Source organism: Copadichromis virginalis, linkage group LG6 (assembly GCF_057382275.1).
Source record: "Copadichromis virginalis isolate Kocher_CV1m ecotype Utaka linkage group LG6, C_Virginalis_male_GT1.1, whole genome shotgun sequence".
Taxonomy (NCBI): Eukaryota; Metazoa; Chordata; class Actinopteri; order Cichliformes; family Cichlidae; genus Copadichromis; species Copadichromis virginalis.
The window spans coordinates 17,009,821-17,027,474 of NC_140623.1; the positions used below are offsets into that span (position 1 = coordinate 17,009,821).

The following is a 17,654-nucleotide window of genomic DNA, read 5'->3' on the forward strand; positions in this document are numbered from 1 at the left end:
GCAGCCTCTAACCCCCTGGGATGTCACCCCACGAGGGCTGCAGGGGCTGAAAGTCACTTGGTTTGTTAAATCCTAACTCAGACATCACGGCTTGTCAGAGATCTGTGCATCAGTGTTCGGCTCTGTCTGGTTCTTCAGCTCCACGGCATTTAACTCTACCTATTTTTCTGTGGCCTCAGTTCAGAATTCAGCTGATGCTTTTTTAAAACTGGAGATGGAGCTAAAGAGCAAATTATCATAGAGGAAAGAAAAGATGTGGTGTTACAGTGATAAACTGTACAAACAGGATCTTTGCTCTACAAGTTTATCTAATCGTCCTCTCCAGATACCTGAACAAATACGCTGAGATCACGTTATGCTGTTAGCAATTTGTGTTACACTTCTAAATGATTACCTTCAGCCTTATAACAATACTCATAACTCACGAAGCTGTATAATTAATAGGGTACAGTTTATTGCCACCTTATCTTTATTGTGGGAACCTACTGTAATGGGCATTGCGTCAACACTAATACAAAAAAAAAGAAGAACAGTAAGCGGTGTTTTCAGTTTTGCCTTCACTCAGCTGGGGTTTATAATGTTTGCTTTATGTGTTCTGTCCAGCTTCTTTGATGATCACTCTCTGCTTCCTGTTACATGGCTGCAGTTTCTTCACTTCATAGACATCTTTTTCTGAGATAGAGCATAGATAATCGGCGTTAGAGAGGCTGACGTTGGTTTCTGTGGTGATATCAGAGGCTAAATGTGTACCTGGCCGGGCTGCCTGTGGTCGAAAACAGACTGAAGCCAAACTGAAGAGAGTGAAGATGATGAAGGCAACGATGATGAAGGTCAGCTCAAAGCCAGTGAATGGCAGTTCCATCTACACAACTATACAACACAAAACAGGACTCATTTATACAGAGGAGTGAAGAAATTACTCTTTGCCACAGTGTAGCTTCACTGTATAATTTTATGCTCAGGCACAGACAGAGCTACCACACAGGCTCATTTCCACGCCTAAAGCTGGAATTACTAAACCCACACTGGCAAAGCTGGAACATGCAGACTACTCATAGAAAGGATCTCTTTTTTTATTTCTTTGCACAGTCGAGGAGCGTATCAGGTCACATTTCAGTGCGTGTTATACCTGTATAACCATGCGCGTGACAAACAAACAATCTTGAATCTAGCTCACTAAACTTCTTGCTTCTAATTATACAGTCACCAACCACTATGCTGGGTATACCTGTTCAACTGCTTGTTATAGAAAATTTCTAGTCAGCCAGTTAGATGGCAGCAACTCAGTGGATTTAGGAATGTAGAAATGATAAAGATGACCTGCTGAAGTTCAAAGTGAGCATCAGAATGAGAAAGAAAGGCGGTTTTAATCTTTTCAAATGTGTTATGTTGTCAAATGGGGGTCTGAGTATTTCAGAAGCTGCTTAAATGCTAGGATTTTCCCACACAACCATCTCTACGGTTCACAGAGAATGGTGAGAACTTTGAAAGAGATGCGCTACAGCAGCAGACTTCTGCCACTTCTGTCCTCTAAGAACAGGAGGCTATATTTCACACGGGCTCACCAAAATGTGACAATAGAACGTTGTAGAAATGTTGCTGATCTGATGGATATCAATTTTAGCTGCAACATTTGGGTCACAGTTTGGTGTGGTGTGAAAGCATGGATCCATTTTGCCTTGTATCAACTGTTCAGGCTGCTGGTGGTGGGAGATGTTTATTTGGCATGCTTTAGCCCCATTAGTACCAACTGAGCATGTTTTTAAATGCCACAGTCTCCCTGAGTATTTTTGCTGACCATGTCCACTCTTTTATGATGACAGTGGACCTATCTTCTGGTGGCTGCTTTCAGCATGATAACACACCATGTCACAAAGGTCAAATCATCTCAAACTGCTTTCTTGAAAATGACAATGAGCGCATTGTACTCAGGTGGCCTCCACAGTCACCAGACCTGAATCCGATGGAATGTGGTTGAACCGACAACTATCAGCTGTGTGATGCTATTGTGTCAGTATGAACAAATCATCAATCAATATCAGGTTGAATTAAAGCGGCACTGTACCGCAAAATGAATACTAACATCTACCTTATGAAGTGGCTGGTAAGTGTATACTTCTAAGATTAAGTTATGGACTATGTGTATTCATGAAAATGGGGCGCATTTTAAAATATTAAACAGTTTAATTCTCTGTAAACTGCCCAGCAAATCAGGCTGTAAGTGAGTTCAGTAGACGATTTTTTTTTTAAAGGCTTTTGCAATCCTTCGAGTGCAGTTCTGCATGCACTGCCACCAGAGGGCTGTATAAACTTGGAATTGGCATTACATTCGAGACTTCTCTGCTTTATATTCAGCTTGAAATGTGAGAATTCACACAACCTCAGCAGTATCACCTGCTGGGTTTAGAAAGTTAAGAAATGTACAGTGGTATCGCAGTATGAGTGGCAGGCTGAAACTCCAGGCCGGGCTCCCATGAATAAAACAGTCAGTGTGAAAAATCAAAGAAAAAAGTACAGTCACTGAAGTTTCAGGGACTTTCTGTGAACTTAACATCAGTGAATAAATTTTTAATCTTCAGCAGAGTTTCAGAATCAAACATCCTTTATTATATTCTTTTTGTTTTAACTCTTTAGCCATCACGTGTCAGGTAAGCAAAATAGTTATAGATTTACATGTTTATGAAAACACGGCTGTCAAACAAGAGCTGGTGCTGAATAACAGAGCATTTTTATGTTGTCACAGACAGGCTGAATGAATCAGTGTAGCCGACCACAGATGGCCTGTGATTCCTACATTTTTCTCTCTGTAAATGTAGGCATTCACACTAGCGATAGCCTTTGAGCCTTGGCACAAGTGATTCATACTTCTCATTTCAATAGAGTGATCAGATGGCTCGCTCACAACCTGCCAAACACACCTTTTGTTTTTGACCTAGATTTTTCAACTGCCTTCCAGTATCAAAGGTAACCGTCAGTGGGTAGAAGAAAACATCCTTGAGCAACTCAAAGAGGAGGTACAAGAAAAGAGTGAATAAGAAGAAGAGCAGGTACGGTTAAGCTTTTAAAACTTACTGGTAGAAGCAGCTGCTTACAGATCTAGGTTAGATAAAATCCTTCTGTCTTCACACTCTCACAAAGAAAGCAGGCACGAGATACTGACTTGACACTGTTTGTTAAAGCAGGCGTTTCTTTGTTCAGTCCTTTTTTTTTCTTTTAAAATGTGTAGTGTAGGCCACTCCCCTATGGCTCATCTATGCAAGATCCTTTAACAAAGTACACATGCACTTGTGTTCAGAGGTTATCAGTTCAACTTTTTGTCTGGTAACCAACAGGTTCACACAGGAGGGGGCTTTGACTGTCACATTCTCAGAGGGCTGCTTTTCCCCTGTGAATCTTCTGTATCTGAATCATAACCCTCATCAAAGTCAGACAGTCAGCACATCGTTTTGTGGGTTTGTGTTAGTCGCTGCAGAAAATGGAAACAGAAAGTTAATTGCTTTGGTTTTTCACCTCAAAATGCAATACTTTATCACAGATCTGGTCACATAAAATAATAATGATTTATTAATAACATTTAATAATTAATGTGATGCCAAACAAAATAATTTGACCATCTTTCATGTTGTAGGCTATTAAATATAAATGTTTAAAAAAATGGACCTATCATAATCGAATCTTAGAATTAAATGTAATAATGTATGTATATATATATATATATATATATATATATATAAATCTATCAAATATGATTTATACATTTGATAGAAATTGTGTGGGGTTCATTCATGATAGTAGATCGTAAATAGATATATAAGAATCTTATATCCTGCCTGGACAGTTTGCCTTGTGATCTAGTGGTAGTTTTTTTTATCTGAAGCATTCTCTAAGTGGAAGTATAAATGAACCAATGGAAAAAAAATATAATACATTTAATATAATAATAATTTAATATCACTAAAACATAAAATATATAAAACAAAGCAGCAATTCCAGTCAAAGGAAGTACAAATGAAATACAAAGAGAACCTTATTGTGTGAAAATAAGGTTAAAGATAACGCTTCAAAGCTGAGGTTCATAATTAGACGGGTTTGTCTTAACAGGAGGAAGATATAGAAAGTTCAGTTATGTGGAAATAACTCTCAGTTATGTGGAAATAACTCTCAGTTATGTGGAAATAACTCTCAGTTATGTGGAAATAACTCTGTTATGTGGAAATCCAAATCTCGTTAAACGTGTGCCACACGTGCTTAATGCTTGCAGAGTTGACAAACTTCACTAAGTTGATGACAAAAATTTCCTATATGTATGAATGTATATATGTATTTATATATTATTATTATTTGAAATGTGTAATCATTTTTGAAGTACTTTGGTGCTCTAATATTTTGCTATTTTACCTAAGTGTGAGTGCAGACGCTAAGTCACAGTCCAGACATTAGTGTATGTGTGTGTGTGTGTGTGTCTTGGTTGTACCATTTGACTGTCCACATTCCTCATTGAGCATCCCTCCAAGTGTGAAGAGGGCAAAAACCAGGAGAGAAAACATGATGGTCAGCATCTCCAGCTCAGCTAATGAAGAGGCCATCTATTTACGCCTGCTCCCACAGCTGTACATTGATAGTTTCATCAGTGAGATCATCCAACATCATATGACACAGCAATTGAAAATGAGGGAGAAACACTTACTTAGCGAAGTAAAGAAGCTTGTGGATGTTGATCATCACGCAGCAGCTGCATTACACGACACACACACACACACATACACTTTATGTCCTCTCTGACACACTCTCTCTCTCTCTTTCTCTCTCTCTCTGTGTCATGCACTTGCAAGAGCTGTGAAGAGCTGACTTACACGTCCCCTCTCAAGTTTAAGTGAGATCATATTAACCGTAATTATTAATGGTGCCCTGAGCCTCCCCTGAATGTGTGTGTCTGTGTCTCTGTGTGTTTTACACAGAAAGTTCTAACTCCAAAAGCATGCATTTTGTTTTCAAGCATGTTGCTTTTCCTGGGTTTGGGTCTTAAACAGTGAGATGAAGAGCTTTGTGTTTCCTCAGTAACTGAACCTCTCTGTGGAAGAAAATGTTTTTTCTCAAGGCTTGTGATGTGGTAAAATTGTATGCTGAAACCATGCCCAACTTCAGTGCGAGCATCCAGTAAACACATGCTTGTATTCTTTTAAATGTACACTGACAAACTGAAGCTTTTCAGACTGTAACTGATAAAGGAATGGTGTTTGGAAAATGTGGAACCACAAAGAGTATTAATTCTGATTACCATTGCCATTATATGTTTTTGTGGTGATGTTTATTTTAGTATGTATGTGTCAGTAAAAAGGATGTGGGTGGGCTTATCTGGGGCATTTCTTTGACCACCACTTCTTTAAAACCAAGGCTGTCACTGCTCTTAGCATGCAGTCGATGTTCTTGTGGTACAGCTCATGTGCGTTCTGCAAAAGAATCAGGAAATAAAAGCATAAGAACAGATAGTTTGAGCGGAGATATTTTAGGGTACTTTTGGAACAGCAAAGATGGTGGTAGAAGCAGAACAGGAGAATGAAAATAGAGGTTTTAAGATTGTATTCCAGGGTCATAGTCATCAAAATCAAAGCAAATGTAACTGTTGACTTTGTGCATTCAGTTTTAATCTCTTAAAATTAAAGTTAATTTAGATGGTGCTTTAAAATAAATCCACAAATAAGTGTCTGGAGTGGTTTTGGGAAGCTTCTGAATGCTGACACTTGCTGCTTGTCAAACTATGGGTCACTGCTCATGAAAATCATTCCACACAGGAAATCTTGCAGTCTGGAGAAGTGAGAAACTAACAAACTGGAGACAGAAAGTTTAAGTTCAATTCAACCAAAGCACAAGAGCATGTTCATTAAAAAAAGAAGGATTTTAAAAGATTCAAACCACTTAACTTATAACCTATAATAATAATAAATAAAGTACTGTACATCCCAAGGTAGTTTGGATTTAGGATATAGTTTTGAATGCTTTAATAAAAAAAACAAAACACAAAAAACACCTTCTTTTGAGAATAAATGCTTGCTGATCATCCGTAAAAAGCCAAACATAGAACTATTTCTATGTCCCCTGAGATGTGCAGCTTGAATGCTGCTATTTGTAATCTTCTGAATTTTATTGTGCATGTAGGCAGTTTGTGAACTCCACACTAACTCTGTTGAAAAAATGGTGGCATGTAGTGATTCTGCAAGTCTTAAAAACCCTGTATTTGGTTAGAAACAATGCAAAAACAATGTATTTAAAAATAAATCTTATTTTATATCTTATATGTTACGACCCGGCTCGAAATGACCGTAACAGGAGCGGGGTGTCCCATGACTTCCCACGCCCAAACAGACACAGTCACAGCATCGGACTTTTAACAATAGTTTATTCACAACAATGGTAGTGGCAGTGTATAATTTCGGGGTGAGCTAAGGCCAACACAACAAACAAAACTCAACCTAGGCTTCGGTTCCCCTCTGACCTGTTCAAGGAAAAGAAAAGAAAGAAATAACACAGTCTGACCTCCCTGGTCTAAAAACACAGGAGAAAAGAAGGCTTCCCAAAATAATCGGCAGCTCACCCCTACTTGCTCCGCACTTCACACACATGCCCGACCTTTTAACCAAATAGCTACGGCCGCTCCGTCTGGACCTGAGGCAAGTGCACGGGAAGTCTGCCACACCCCCCGCACCGCAGCTCTTCAGTCGCCCTTTTATAGTTCATGTCCACAGCAGGAACCAGTTACATCAGGTCGTTCCTTAGGTCCACCAATCACAGCCGAGCCCCTGCACAGGTGAATTTGCATACACACATTAGGAAACAAATAACCCACCAACACACGCACGTAACATTATACTTGATTGCAGCTATATTGTGTTAAACTAAAATCCTTATAAAAGCGAGTGTCTCGTAATTTTACAGCTATTTCAAAATACCTTCACGCACATGCATCCATGTGTAAAAATACGTTTTTATACAGCTCTGTGCAATCCTTTGAAGGTAGCATAACATAAGCAGCATGGAAAGTGATAGGAAAACAGCACATACCTGTTTCACATATAGGACCTGCACAAAGGAACACACAGTGGTAAATATAACCAAACTACATAAACAAATGAAAGATTCAAATCGACTAATGATTAAGTGACATTTAGCTTTAGGAACACAGATGTACTGAATGTAACCAATGCTACCACAAACAGAGATAGTATGCAGAGCCAAGGTTACATGTGCTGTGTTTACATTAAAGCATTATGATTGACTAAAACATAACAGAACACAAAATAACAATATATGCAAGTGACAAATGGTAAATGAATTCAGTCCTAGCCATGATTCAGTAGCTTGTAAAGCCAGCTTGAGCTGATATAACTTGAATTTGTGGAGAGATTTTGACCTACTCTTCTCTAAAATTCAGTGCATTGAGGTTTGTGGACATTTGTTTATGTGCTGTCAGGACTTTCAGTGGGCCACTGCAACACCGCTAGTTTCCATTTATAGACATTTTGTTGTAGATTTGCTGCTGTGTTTGGCATCATTGTACTCTTTATTCCTGTCACAGAGATGACCTCGTATCTGACTCTACAATACTTTGGTGTTCAGAAGAGTTCATGGTCAACTCAATGACTGCCCGGTACCCAGCTTTTGTGGGTGGAAAACAAACCCAAATGATCATCTCTCCACCACCTTACTCGACAGCTGGTGTGAGCTGTTGGTGCTGAAATGCTGAGTTTGGTTTTTAGGCCAGTTTGGTTTGGTTTCATCTGAATAAAGTACATTGTTCCAGAAGTCTTGCAGTTTTCTTCAGATGCAGCTTTGCTAGGATAAGCTAAGCTAAGCCATGCTGCCATGTTCTTTTTACTGAGAGTGAACCTTTCCAAACAAGCCATACTTAGAGTCTGTAGAGTCTGAGATGTAGCTCTTAGATTTCTTTGAGTATTGCATGGTTTGACTGTGCAATGCTGGGATTTGCTTGGACATCCACTCCTGGGGAGATTGTGGCATTGTGTTTACACGCACCTGAATAGGCCAAACCCGCAAACTGTAAAAACCTCTGCTTTGATATAGGTGTTCACACAGATAATCACGTAAACAAGTTATCTTTCATTAGTTTTTCTGCATAAAGTCATGGAGTAAACTTAAAGCTTGCAAGAAAATTCATGAAATGTAGTTTTATTTGCCCCAAAATAAGTCTCTCAAAAGGCTTCTCTTAACCCTCATCTCTTCTCCTATTACACTTCGGGATTCTTTTCATGCCGTGTATTTCATAATATCTCTGAAACTGGCCTGCCTGCATTCCTGAGCTGTCACCCACTGAAAAAACATTTGGAGCATTACAAAATGAATAATACAACAAAGCAGGCTCTTACCTCCTGAGCAGCTGAAATCCTGCTGCAACAGTGCAAAACCATTTGGACTCCTTAGCTCCCAAACACTCAGAGGAGAAGAGATGATGCAACACAGTGGTGCCCTGCACACTAATGGTACTCCATACAGTCACATATGATTGCTTGTGAGCTGTGCACCAAAAACAAGCTATATGGTGTCTCTTTCTAGCCCAGAAATGGCTGTTCCATGATTTCCTGACTTTGATTTATCAGACCAGATTACAGCTTTCCACTTTGGCTCAGTCCACCTTAAACGAGCACATGCTGACAACAGATGAACATTTTTCTAATTCACTCATTCATTCATTCTTAATAATATTGCAGGGTCTTCACCTTACAATATAATCTAAGAAAACTGGTTCAGTCTTTAACCAAGAAGATCCTATGAAAGCGTATTTGTTAACAACAGGAATTTAATGTGAGGAGTTGTGATGTGTCCTCATCAAAAGCCCAGATGAATTTTTTTGTTTGTTTAGGCCTACTTTTGAAGGTTTATGTTAGGGCTGTTCGATATAACGATATATATCGGATGAGGATATAAAAACGTCTATAGTTTCATTTTACGCTGTCGTTTGTTTCATGATGTCGCAAAATAAACTATTTACGGCAATATTTTTTCACCATTTTGATGGTCACTGTAGTGCCTATATTAATTTCGTAAAGTTCTCTCTTTCTCTTATATTTTATATAACCACACTATGGACAGACAAGCACCTGTTTTTATGCGTTGTGGTTAGCAACAACGATGGTAACACCATCGCGTGTCCGCTTGTTTATTTTCCACATAAACCTTTCACAATAAAGCTCAAGATCCTGTTGAGACTTTTCAAAATAAACTGAATCACGTGAAATAGCAGATTGTTTACGGATGACAAGTAAAAAAGAGCCGCCAGGTGCTAAAAAATAAACCTTAGACTCAAACGTTAGAACAGGCTTTTCCCCGCAGCACGCCGTGTAATAAATACAAAGAAAACGGCGGCTGTTACAACTTATGTCTAAAAATGTATAGTTTCATGCATCGGTTAAAACACTCGACTCCAGCTACATGACGCGCAGCTGGAAACACTTCCAGCAAGACGAGCTGCCCGAGATTCACAGAATTTACTGAAAATGTTACATTTTTGTGATTTATATCGTTATCGGACGATAGAATTCTTATATCGGGATATGAGATTTTGGTCATATCGCACAGCCCTAGTTTATGTGTAACCTGTGAATATTGGGGTGCTTTGTTTATTTTTTAAATGTGTCACATGTATTTTGTAACTCTTTGTCTCACAAAGTAGTTTGAGCTACTTTTTAAAAGCATCTTTAGTTGCTCCTAGTTTAACTCCTGGCTCTAGTTTCTCTAATACTACCTGAGCATGTCTGTGAAGATGCCCCTGCTTTTCAGTAATCACTTTCAGTCACACATTTTCCGGTTATATCAATCATAATCCTCGTGACCCGAGACCATGTGAAATAGGATTACATCCTTGCCACCCACACACACACAACCCTCCCACACACAAACGCACTCTTTGAAGTGAAGACTGATATGGCTGGAGATTTGTCCTTTCATAGCGAGTCAGATATTAATGTTCGTTTAATTGCCTAACATGACTGAAGGAATGAGGTGTGTGTATGAGTGAGTGCTGTCCATGTGCACAAGTTGTGTAAGCTTATTAGCAGCGCCACTGGTCTGAGGAGGAGATTGAGGTTAGTCTAAGCCCTAATCCTCGTGGACCTTATGCTTGTTATACAGCGACAAAATCCTGGCTCCACCCCTTTTGCAAAGACACACAAGAACACACACATACTCTCACACACTCACACACTCACACACACGTGCGTCACAACAACACAGTTTCCCTGCCTCCTCGTTTACTGCTCAGCTCCATCTCAACTCTTCCTCTCTTGTCTCGCTCTCAGGAGGAAAGCGAAAAAAGGGGAGGAAGAGGAGGAGGTGGTGGGCACTGTGGAGTAGTTTCCCAGTCGTCATGACGACCTCACACCCCACCATCCTGCTATCTTCTTGTTACCACGGTGACCTGATCCCGTTTCATCTCCGCTCTTCTTGATGATCCGGATTGGCTCGATAAATAAGTGCGATCCGGGAGTGCCTCTTCTTATTTCAGGAACGAGCTTGCGGACGCGAGAACAGATCCCACGCAGGGACGCAGATTGGAGGACAGGACTGGGAATGCTGTGGGAGTAACTCCGGAGCGTTGCCTGGAAACAGCAGCATGCCAGTACAACAGATAACTGTGGTTCCGTCCAGGGACATAGCCAACAATGGCAAGAGTGCTCTTCGCTCCAAAGACAAGACCGAGGTGAGTCTCTGACCTCGAAATTTCACTAAGGGTGAGTAAAGGCTTTGTGTGACCGTTGTGTTGTTGTTTTTTTGGTTAAGGCTTAAAAGTAGCATAAAGTTGGTGATTTAAGATTGCAAAAAAGTTGTTTCTGCTGTCAGAAGGCTGAGGTAAATCGATTCAGTATTAATCTTGTGGACATTGTGTGTGTGTGTGTGTGTGTGTGTGTGTGTGTGTGTGCGCGCGCGCGCGCGCGCTTCTGTGCGTGTTTTTATCAGCCTTCAGTTTCAGTTCCCAGGCTTTTCAGCTCACTCACTAAACAACACACATGTACAGTATAGATGTATCACAGATCCTTCACTTGGGGTTTGGTGCTTTGAGGTAGAGCCTGACATCATAGCTATCATATCACAGACTGAAGGATTAAATTACATCACATCAGTTCACAGCAAGTAAAATATCCCACAGTGACACATCATGGCACACACACAGCTGTAGGAGCTGATGGAGCATAGCTCATATACGTAAGCATTTTTCATGCAGGAGAGCTCGCTAAACAAATTGAATGGTCAAATTTATCATCTTGATATTTAAGCTGTATACAATTTTAATATAGCATCAACTTATCCAAAATAACATTCCATCTTAAAATACTCCTTGATATCTGCAGTTCTTCAGTTGCTGATTAAAGTTTTCCACCATCAGAGCAATGGTTTCATAATGTCAGAAATGGGCCTAAACTTGACCTCACTTCACTTCATGGTATGCTGTGGTACAAAAACTGCTACACATCTGGTCACAGGTGATAAAGTCAGATGCATAGCATAGTGCTGTATTTCTCTGACAGTACTGATAAAGAACAGGATGAGTATAATGCCCATACATTATCTAACAAATAATACTCATACATAATTTGTTGAATAAGTCTTCCCAGGCTAGTTTCTTTGTTTTTGATATCCCCCTAATCATTACAAATCTGCTTATGAAGCGAGAAATTGCTGAAATAGCTGTGCCAGCTTCCTCAGGTTGGTGCAGTGTTGTGTTTTCTTCTTAATCTTGTAGAGCAGTCCCAAAAGTATACAGACTTTTGGAAATGTTCATCATTTCATTACATTGTGGGGGTTTTTTTTGTTTGTTTTGTTTTGGGTTTTTTTGTTTTGTTTTGGGTTTTTTTGTTGCAATTTTCCTCTTTTTTTCAGTTGCAGCTGAGAACAATCCAGTGAAGAAAATACAGTTAATGGACTCAAAGTTAATCTGAATAAATCAACCATGATACATCATGTGTACCATTACTGTTTGGTTACACCAGTGGTTTAAGGCTGGATTTGTGGGGCACTTCCACCAGAGGAACCTTATCCTGCTTCTATTGCAGAAACACCTGCAATAACTGTAATATCTAAACATTGGTGTTTGTACAGTAAGCTGTTCTGATCTTGTTTAAAAATGTATTCTACTTTTACCACAGGGATAGAATATTATTTTTGCACCATCAGTGTGATTCCTTGTTAGTGAGCTCTTAGCCAAAAACTTCTTGGCATGGTGTGCAGAGTGTCCTTAAAAGTTTGAGGAAAATGGATAAGAAAATAGCAGATGAAGAAGTGGCAGGCCTAAAAACTATCTGCAGCAGATGAACACTATCTGAGAGTCATGTACTGAAGAAATGGGAAAAAAAATCCAGCAAATACCTGACACAAAACCTGAGAGATGCATCCGGACCTTCAGCAGATCCATCTACTGTTGGAAGGGTGGCTGTCAAGAAGTCATTCTTTAGGAAGGGAAACGGGAAGAAAAGGTTGAGGTATGTCAAATTGCAAAACAACTGCGCTGAAAATCAGGGGCAACAGGTCTCATGGAGTGATGAATCCAAATGTTACATTTTTGGTTCAAATTACCATTACATAAGGAGGAGGTCAGGAGAGTCTAGGGCCTTTTGTAATGTGGAGGTGGAGGCTCTGTATGGTTTTGGGCTGCATTTCAGCCGGTGGTGTTGGAGATCTTGTCAGAACTGATGGATTTGCAGTACTACATGGAATAAATGGAAATACAGTATATGAAGTAAAAACAGAGTTTGTACAATTTTGGCAAGCTTGTACGTCAGAATTTAGTATAACCACGTTTTTAAATGCTACGGCTTGTGCTCGTAAAGCACTGAAACACTGTTCCTTTCTACCGTTTTGATCTGCATCTTAAGACGATCTGTTTATGGTTGATATTCGGCTGAAGTTTCAACAAAAAACAAACAAAAAAATATATTGTTGGAACAATCAGAACTTGATAATAAAGTCAGGATTTGCTGACAGTTGTTGGTCAGTTTGGTCTGTGACTCTGGGTTTCTTATGGAATTGTATCTGTTGTTTTCACCTGAACTTTCACTGTGGCTCAGTGAACACTTTGTGTTATAAAGACACAAATGCTCTGAGGTTGTTTAAAGCTGGAATTTTGTCAAATGCACCGCTTTCAAATATAAAGTGTGCAGCTGCAGTGTCACGGTTGGTTGTCTAAATGTGGCTGTAGGTGTGTTTGATCGTATGCCAAACTACAGAACCAAAATACATCCCTCAGTCCATGCTACATCACTTAATCCCCTCTGAAGAAACATGCACATGTCCACACACAGACTCGCCAGAGTTTCTGCTGTGCATCAGAGCCAGAGTGCCAACAGAGGATTCGAGGTTCAGGTGAGCGACAGCAGTACGCTACCTCTGAAACTTCACTTCATTACTGGAGAGCTATCAGTTATAGCTTATAGAAGCTAAATCTAGAGGAATTATGTGTTTTGCTGGAGTCTTATGATGGTCAGTTTCTTATTGCCCTCTTTTGCTGTGGCATTTAAAAGTTGATGCACTTAAAAAATTTGATGTCGTGTATTTTCTCTAAGAATTCATGACCAAAGTATTTTTGTGAGTGTTTAGCCCTGATATTAGGAATTGTAGAATAGCATTTGCTCTTATATCTTTGAATAGTATTTTTTAATCTCTGTTATGTGCCAGCCAAAGAATTGAAGTGTCAGTACTGTACCAGTGCTATGAACGCAGTCATTATTATGGTATTATGGTGCTTTATGCTCGTCTGCTAAGGGTAAAGCTTCTTTTTGCTTTTCTCTTGATTAACCTTTGTTGTCACATAGATGTATTTCGAATTGATGTAATGTCCTTTCGTTTAGAAAGGCAAGAAACTGTTTTACATATTCACACAATGAGCAAGCTAGAAAACGTCTATAAATACACAAAGTGTGATTTTGTCTGCTAGACTGCTGTTGTGCAGTTAGACACATCTCACCCCTTTATCATGTAAAGCATATTGTGCACACGTGCTTTATAAAAGACAGGTTAACTATCTGACTGGGTCTGTGCAGTATTTATTTTTAGGTGTAGGACAAACTTGTGCTGCCTCCCTTGTTTTTGGCCTCTTTTCTTACCTGAGAGGTGCTTCTTCTTTATTTGTACGTATGCTCCATCAAAGGAAGTGTGCTTGAATTGTTTGGGCTTTGTTGGCCTTAGAAGGGTGAAAGACTCAGTTGCAGGGTATCGATAAGTTGTAGCAACTCACACATGACGTGTTTTGGAACTTTATCTATGAGTTAAGGTTGGTCCCAGATGTGTTTAGCCTAGCATAGCACAAAGACTAGAAGCAGGAGGAAACAGTTGGCCTGGCAGGCTCAAGTCTGTTTCCTGTTGATTTCTTTTTTGTTGTTTTAAGCAATGTTAAACACTATTTAGAGCAACAGAATGCAAGAAGGAAAATGGTATTAATCGCCCCATCTATTACTTTTTTAAAATAATAAAACAGCACATACATGTCCATGCACGTCTTTTCCAAAAGATATTCTAGTTTGGTAAAATAAATCAGTTTTGTTGGAGAATGTCTGCTTTAGCCCACTGGTTGTGTAGCTGATGTTGGTTGTGTTTTGGGGGTAAGCATTAATGTTAATGGAAAAAACTCCAAACAAAATCAAGATCTCATTATTTCCTTTCATAGCTGTAGTCTTTGATCACCCACTTCTGGGGGGTTTTTTTGTTTGTTTTTTTGACGCATTAGAGGTTTACCACAACACGGAAACCAACCTGACTGGAAGGAATTACACGACTCCCAGGCATCAGTAGTTGTATCTTCTTAGAAATACCCTTTTTATTATGAAACTTTGGAAAGATGATGTGAGTAATTATAACTGGTCACATACATGTGAACACGTGTCCATCTCCTCTAAAAGGCAGAGGAGTGTTTGCTTTGACTCCAAGCAGGGCTGCACTGATTTAAAAGTGGCCATCAGAAAATCCCTTGATCAGCTTAGATGATGCAGTTCTCTGCTTGTCAGTGTCTCTTATTTATTTCAGTGATTTTCACAGAGTGTACCTACAACTGTGGCTGTGTATGGGCTGATGCAAGCTCAGGTTTTCCTATTTTATGTCAAGTATTTAAAAAAATAGATCTATGGAAAAACCACGCAGGTGTTATAGATACTCTATAATATATGACATTAGGATCAGATGGGTACTGGTTTTGGGAAAAGTTGCAGTTACATCTTTGGTTTTAGGATTTATTGACAGAAAGGAAAATACAGCCAGCTTTATCCATGATGTCCATTGTCCTTTTAACTCCTGCCAGTTCATTCTCCACTGCCCACCCACAGCAGTAGCAGACAGTTGGTAGGTTATTAGCTTGAGCTCATTGCATGTATGATACTTAAAACAGTATCCAACAAATATCTGCAACAAAGCCAGATTTAATCCCATAATGCAGGTGCAAAGGTCCATGTGGCTGAGGATGAAAGCGAACCAGAAAAATAATTGCTCGCTGTGACTGCTTCGGTTCATCTGCATTACTTATTCAGCAATCTGTAGCTTTCCCAACTCACAACCAGCTGATTTCATTTGAATTGAGCCATGTTGTTGATGTGGTTCATACGTAAAATAGAAGCTAGGTTTCAGTGATATGATGGTAAGAATTTTGGGATCAGGACAGATCGAAAGTGTCTGGAAAATAATTTGGCACCAAATTATTATGGAGAAGATATTTTCCTTCTTGGTGGTTTACCAGCTGGTCGTCACTTGGTAGCTCCCACTCGCCACCATCTCATTGGTAAGTAAAGCTGCTGCAGGCCACAGATGTCTGCTGGCGAAGCCCAAGGTCTAATAGGTGAGTTCAGACAATCAGCGCTCAGGGCAGATTCTAGAAAAAGTGCCTTAAGTTGCCTTTAAATAGAGACACATTGCAGAGCAGCATCTTGTGCTCTTAGCAGGACAACCAGGTAATAGGATTGGCTGGCTTTAGCTCAGGTCACAATGAAGCAGCAAGGACATGAGGCTGTGCACGACTCTTGATGCTGGATTTTAATCGGTAAACACAGTAGGACTGATCAGCGCTGAATACCTGCTGGTGTTAAAAGCAGCTTAGTTTGATTATTGGAGTTTTGTTTTTATTGCAGATTTAAACTTTAGTGTCTTTTCTACAAAAACAGACACATTTCTCACCTCGCCTATTTTTGGAGGTCTTGGTGTTGGGTGGGTGGGGGCACGGGGAAGATTTAAACTTTAGTTTGAACGTTAACAGCATGCCTGATGTGTGTAATCATTTGATTTAAATTATAATGATTGCAGTTTGAAGGTGAAGCCGCCAGGTGATTTAGAAGTTATTGCTAAAGCTATTATGCGGCATTCATTTCTCAAAAAGAAAAGAAAAGAAACAAACAAATATAAATGAAAAAAAAAAAACCCTTTTGCTGCTTTTCTGTGCATTAATATTCACCTTCCTGAACTTGACATGGGCATATTTGAGTAGTTTAAAAGACTTTATCTATCATTATCATACACAGAAAAAAAAAAAAAAGCAGCAGCAGCTCTGCAGCAGATTGCACTAACACATATTCGGGTGAATCAGCCATTAGCTGAAGTCGACACAAGGGCTGTAAAATATTGTTCCAATATGATTTTATGGTTCTGTCTGGTGTTGTGTGCCAAAGAAATCATTGGTTTAAAAGCCTCAGGCTCCACAGCTGCTGCGCACTATTAAAGCATCACATCCTTCAGCGTGTTTATTGGGCTCTAATGATTTTCTGTCTCTCCATCTCCCCTGCAGGGGAGGAAGGCACCTGGGCGCTCAGGGAGTCGATCCAGCAACATCTCCAAGGTAACTGTTAAATATCGGTGCTTAAAGCATTAAAATTAAGGTCACAGTTCATAGTGTACAGTAGCATTGCATGGGAAAGCACAGTTTGATGTACGAGAATGTGGTTAGGGTGTGTGTCACACTTAGAGTAGAGATGGATGTTCACAAAACACCAAGTGCACACTGATGCATGACTCACACAGAGTACTCAATTTTCATTTAAGGTCCATTAGTTCAGATTTCTCATATAAACATCAATCATCATTTGAAAAGCTACAGATCACTTTTTTTTTTTATCACATCTATAAGTCTTTTCTATTTTTTTTTTTCGCACGGCCTTCAAATAAATAAGGCTCGCTACTCTCACGCTGGTTTTTAGCAGCACTAGGCAGCTGTTTTTAACAAAAACAACATCACCGGCTGAAGACTGTCTTCAGTGTATTCCGATGAATCATCTGAGACTAAACCCGATTTGAAAGTAGAAATCATAACACGGAAGTTAAGTTTTTTACATGACCAGAAATGCAGCTCAAATAGCTCTAGTTACTCTACTTTTGCCAGAGGCGGAAATAAGCAGTTTTTTGTTCACATATTAGCTAAAAGAGCTTCAAAAAGCAGCAGCGATTTACAGTATAGTATGGGTGCATAAATGAGGTGCAACCTACTCAGTGTCACTGATTATTGAATGCAAGCACAGTGGAAGAAAACTTTTTGCAGTGTGTAGGAGAGAATCTAAAAGCTGTTTTCCCTCAGAAATTAATGATTCACCTTCAATCTTATTGTAGTATTTTATATATATCTACTGTCTATATTTTATGCATTAGGTAAGTTAAATTGTCAGTACCTACAGTAAGAGTTA

General features: G+C 39.5%; 1 protein-coding gene and 2 long non-coding RNA genes across 6 annotated transcripts in view; 1 reads left to right on the forward strand and 2 right to left on the reverse strand.

The window, feature by feature from the left end:
• Nucleotides 1-17,654, forward strand: part of LOC146707573 (uncharacterized) — a 29,916-nt gene that overhangs the window by 5,218 nt on the left and 7,044 nt on the right. For 3 of the 4 annotated variants that reach the window (XM_085458975.1, XM_085458978.1, XM_085458976.1), the window contains 2 exons: nt 10,311-10,711; nt 16,766-16,816. In XM_085458975.1, the coding sequence (XP_085315101.1) occupies nt 10,625-10,711; nt 16,766-16,816 (138 nt within the window). In that variant the 5' untranslated portion in view covers nt 10,311-10,624. Of the gene's footprint in view, nt 1-2,902; nt 3,048-10,310; nt 10,712-16,765; nt 16,817-17,654 lie in introns of those variants that run through there. The other variant, XM_085458977.1, reaches the window with a different exon arrangement.
• Nucleotides 2,580-5,426, reverse strand: LOC146707574 (uncharacterized). Its single transcript, XR_014920853.1, has 3 exons — nt 4,688-5,426; nt 4,475-4,608; nt 2,580-3,466 (listed from the first exon to the last, which is right to left on the reverse strand). It is a non-coding gene; the product is annotated as an uncharacterized LOC146707574 (long non-coding RNA).
• Nucleotides 6,302-8,749, reverse strand: LOC146707575 (uncharacterized). Its single transcript, XR_014920854.1, has 3 exons — nt 8,382-8,749; nt 7,060-7,077; nt 6,302-6,797 (listed from the first exon to the last, which is right to left on the reverse strand). It is a non-coding gene; the product is annotated as an uncharacterized LOC146707575 (long non-coding RNA).